Source organism: Acanthisitta chloris, unplaced genomic scaffold (genome assembly GCF_000695815.1).
Source record: "Acanthisitta chloris isolate BGI_N310 unplaced genomic scaffold, ASM69581v1 scaffold25860, whole genome shotgun sequence".
Lineage (NCBI taxonomy): Eukaryota > Metazoa > Chordata > Aves > Passeriformes > Acanthisittidae > Acanthisitta > Acanthisitta chloris.
The window spans coordinates 45,383-50,339 of NW_008652733.1; the positions used below are offsets into that span (position 1 = coordinate 45,383).

The 4,957-nt window shown below is 49.0% G+C and overlaps 1 protein-coding gene across 1 annotated transcript in view; it reads right to left on the bottom strand.

The window, feature by feature from the left end:
• Positions 1-4,047: 4,047 nt before the first annotated feature.
• Positions 4,048-4,957, bottom strand: part of AAR2 (AAR2 splicing factor homolog (S. cerevisiae)) — a gene marked incomplete at its 5' end in the record, with an annotated part of 4,517 nt that continues 3,607 nt past the window's right edge. Inside the window, one exon of the mRNA XM_009078331.1 lies at positions 4,048-4,215. Within this exon, the coding sequence (XP_009076579.1) occupies positions 4,048-4,215 (168 nt within the window). The remainder of the gene's footprint in view (positions 4,216-4,957) is intronic.

Genomic DNA, 4,957 nt, shown 5'->3' on the forward strand with positions numbered 1-4,957 from the left:
CTCCCAAATTTATAACCCCTTTGCAAACATTCAGCAAGTTGCTTCCAATGTGTCCATGTCCCTTTTCCCTCAAAGTCTGCAACGGAGTCATGTAATAGAAGTTGGATTCTGAACACCTCAGCCTGTATTTAGCTGAGGGTCACTGCCTCTGTTTCCTGCCTAACAGGTGTCCCTGTGGCCTGGCTCTTCCCCTCCTGCTTTGTGGTCTAATGAGAGATGAAATTGAGAGCTAATAAGAGATACAAGGGGGCTTTGAAAAAGGAGGTACAAGGATGTTTTATATGAGCAGATAATGTCAAGACAAGTGGGAATGGTTTTAAACTGCCAGAGGGCAGGGATACATGGGATATTGGGAAGAAATTCTTCCCTGTGAGGATGCTGAGGCACTGGCACAGGCTGCCCAGAGAACCTGTCCCTGGGAGTGTTCCAGGCCGGGTTGGATGGGGTTTGGAGCAACCTGGGCTAGTGGAAGGTGTCCCTGCCCATGACAGGGGTGGAACTAGATGAGCTTTAAGGTCCCTTCCAACCCAAACCAGTCTGGGATTCTGTGATCAGCTGTCCCTACTGCAAGCTTGCAAAAAGGAAAAAAAAAAGCAAAATGGAAGTGCAATTACGTTCTCTTTTCTCAGTTGCTAAAAGTGTAGTTCCCTGCTCCCTTCACTACTGACATCAGGGATCAGTGTTCTGTGCCCAGGCACCAGAACCAGACACCGGGGGGTGCAAAGAGACAAACTGAGAAGGGCTTGTTGATCAAACTGTAACTCACCAATCATCTGTCCAGCTGGAAAGACAGAACTGCCTGTGGATCCAAACACAGAGCAGGGAGGCAGTGAGGGCAGTCACACTGCTGTAGAAGAGATCTCAAGATGATCTCAAGAATCATAGAATCATCACAGAATTATAGGAGTTGGAATGGACCTTACAGATCATATAATGCCAACCCCCTGCCCTGGGCAGGGACACGTCCCCACTAGATCAGGTTGCTCAAGGCTTTGTCCAGCCTGGCCTTGAACACTGCCAGGGCTGGGCCAGCCACCACTTCTCTGGGCAACCTGTGCCAGTGTCTCATCACTCTCACAGGAAAAAAAATTTTTCTAATATCTAATCTAAACTTCCCCTCCTTCAATTTGAACCTGTTACCCCTTGTCCTATCAATGCAGATCCTAACAAAGACTCTCTCTCTGGCTCCTTATAGGCCCTTCAGATATTGAAAAGTTGCTATGAGGTCTCCATGCAGTCTTTACTTCTCCAGGCTGAACAGCCTCAACTCTCCTGGACTTGCTCCAACAGTTCCATGTCCTTCTGATGTGGAGGGCACCAGAACTGTGTGCCGTATTCCAGGTGGGTCTCACAGGAGCAGAATAGAGGGGAAGAATCACCTCTTGACCTACTGCCCACACTCCTTTGGATGCAGCCTAGGATTTGGTTGCCTGTCTGGGCTGAGCTCACACTGCAGCTCATTGTTTCTCATCCACTGTCACTCCCAAGTCTTTCTCCTCACTGCTGGTCTCAATTCCTTCCCCACCCAACCTGTAGCTGTGCCTGGGATTGCCACGACCCAAATGTAGGACCTTGCACTTCATTTGATTGAACTCCATGAGGTTTGCATTGTTCCACCTCTCAGGCCTGTCCAGGTCCCTCTGGATGGCATAGCCCTTCCCTCCAGCTGTGACTGCCCCACACAGCTTGGTGATGTCAGGCAACTTGCTGAGGGAGCTCTGATCTCACTGTCCATGTCGTCCACAAAGATGCTGAACAGTATCGGCCCCAGTACTGACCCCTGAGGGACACCACTCCTCACTGGGCTCCACGTGGACACCAACCCCCTGACCACAACTCTCTGTGTGCGACCGTCCAGCTAGTTCCTTATCCACCCAGTGCTCCACCCGTCAAATCCATGGCTCTCTGATTTAGTGACAAGGATGTAGTGTGGGACAGTGTCAAACCCTTTGCATATGTCCAGGTAGATGATATCAGTGGCTCTGCCCCTGTGCACAAAGGCTGTGGCCACAACATAGAAGGCCACCAAACTCGTCAGGCATGACTTGCCCCTGGGAAAGCCATGTTGGCTATTGCCAATCACCTCTTTGCTTTTCATGTGCCTAAGCATAGCTTCCAGGAGAATCTGCTCCATGATCTTGCCAGGGACAGAGGTAAGACTGAGTGGTCTATAGTTCCCTGGTTCTTCTGCTTTTCCTTTTTTGAAAATTTGGGTTATATTTTCCATTGGAACAGGTTGCCCAGGGACATGGTAGCTGCCCTGACCCTGGGGGTGTTCAAGACCAGGCTGGATGAGGCCTTGAGCAACGTCATCTAGTGAGGAGGTGTCCCTGCTCAGGTGACTGGACAGCAGTTCCCTGGTTCTTCTGCTTTCCCTTTTTTGAAAATGGGGGTTATGTTTCCCTTTTTCCAGTCATCAGGGACTTCACCTGACTGCCACGAGTTCTCAAAAATTATAGATAGTGGCTTAGCAACTACATCCACCAGTTCCTTCAGGACCAATCTCATCAGGACCTATGGACTTCTACACATTCAAGTTCCTGAGATGGTCTCGAACCTGATCCTCTTCTACAGTGGGTTCAAGGGTTTCATTCTCCCAGTCTCCACCTTATTGGTCTGGTCAGGGACCTTGTTTGGGACAAGAAAGGGGGGAAAGGAAGATTTAAGAACAAAATACTTGCCAAATTGGAGTAATCCCCCCATGGGGTCTGTGGTCAATCCAGTCCATTCCAAACACAGTCCCAGAGGCCACAGGGATGGAATGCAGAGCCCCTGAGGGAAGGAGAAAAAGGCCTCCAGCAGCAGACAAGGGCTTCCAACAGCCCATTCCCATGGGAAGCTCCCAATGATTTGGAAACACCTCATCACACACCTTCTTCCCAGAACATGCTGAGCTTTCTGCCACGCTGTGTGAGCTGTGCTGGCATGTCACAGACCACTTGCAGGGACACTGGACACCCCCATGAGACAGGGAGGGCAGTGTCACTGCACCATGAACTTTGTTAAGTAACTAAACCCCATTCACACAGATGTTTTCTGTAGCAAAGCTCTTATGAGATTTATTTTGAACTACAAAAGACTAACAAAGAGAGTTATCCTGTTCAGCATGCACTGACAAGTTCCTGAGGGGATCTGACAGCCCAGGAAGTAACATCTGAGTGGTAAAACTGAGTTCCTGTGCAGCTCTAAAGGAGCACCACAAGCTCCTTACAGCCTGGCCCTGGGAACTGGGGAGAAAGAAGAGACTGTTACCAGGGAAAATATGTAAGATTTCCAAATACAACACAACAGAGGATCCAGTTCCTGTGGAAGTCTGACCCTTTATCTCATGCTGGCTCTGTTCTTCAAGGCCTGGGTGACTATAGTCCAGTAACTCAATTTCTTGTCACCAAACTGTTCACTTCCTTTTACATCAGGCTAAACAGAGTGTCAGCAGTAAATACCAAGGGTTTTAACAGAATGGGAGGAGTAAGATTCCTCAGTTATTAGGGTTATGAAATGAGAGGAATTTTGCTGTGGCTTTGAGTCCTCCTCCACAAGAGAGGAATCACAGTGAGCAGCATGAACATCTGACAGAGCTGTGAAACAGCTGTGGTCACACCTGTAACAGGAGCCCTAGAAGAGCTGAACTTCAGTGCACAGCCTGGTTTGGGCTGCTAAAACCTGCGAAGATCAGTGGGCTTACACCCCTCGCTCCAGGTGTGACCCATGGGTGCTCCTCAAACAGGGTGTCACCTCCAGCCCCAGAGGAGAGAAGGGACAGGGATCCAGAGGGCAGCTGAGTGCAGGATGATCTTGGCAGTGGTAGATTATGGTTGGACTCAACGATCTTGACAGGTCTTTCACAACTTAAATGATTCTATGAAGGTGTCCAAAGCAGCCACAACTCTCAAACTCCTCCAGTAACTCTGATCTCCTTGCAAAGTTCAGCATCCTCCTGAGATTTCCACCTCAGCATAAAGATGACCAGCTGCAGAGACAGCTTTAGGAAGCTGGCAAGGCTGGAGAAGAGAAGGAACGCGTTATTTTACAAGCTGTTTGCTTGGCTCAGTCCACCTGCACACCCTCAGGCAGCTCCACCACCACAGGAGCACAGTCGTCAGGTTCTGCCTCAAAGTCCCATTTAAACTTCTTTGTTAGGTGAGCCTTGAACTTCTCAGCCTTTTTCCTTAGGGTCTCATCAACAGCATCACTACAGGTGCAGGAGAAGAGCACCTAGAAGAAGAGCAGAGGTCAGAAAGAGCTCAGCCACGGCACAACCTGGATACATTTTTCCTACAATGAAATCAACAGGGAGCACCAGGAAAAGTCGGGTTAGGCCACTGGCAAGGGATCTACCACCCTGGAACCACTCCAGCTTTGGGGCTACCTAACCAAAGCCTACACCTCTCATCCCACAGGCCCATCCCATCCTGCCTTCATGCCACTGAGTCAGTGTCTGCACTCGGGGAAGAACTTTCTTTGAAGCAGAAGTATCCATGGACTTAAATCTGTACTATGGAATTCTGAAATATGCCTAAGTGTTAGCTAAGAAAAATATCTGAGCAGAAGGAAGTAACAAAAGAGAGCATTATCAGCAGCCAATTTTCCAGCATGTGTCCAAAAGACCAACAGGCAATTGTACCCATTGTTTCCATGGCTGGAGACCTCCCAGAGTAGTTTTGTCACATGGCATCACCAACACCTTTTAATACAGAGAAAACTTAACAAAAATACCTTGAAGGTAAGAGAGGAATGGGAACTCTCTGGAAAAAGTCCAGATCTCCCCAGCACAGCCATTCCCTTGAGCACAGGGTACGGAGCTCTGGACTAACCTCTCCCCTCATCATCCAAACATAATTCTATAAATGTGTCACAAATTCACAGCTTCCATTGGCACCTTGAGAGTGAAAGCATCTGTGTGTGATCAGCAGGGAACTGAGCCCCAGAGCCCAGCTCTCATCAGCTCCTCTGCTGA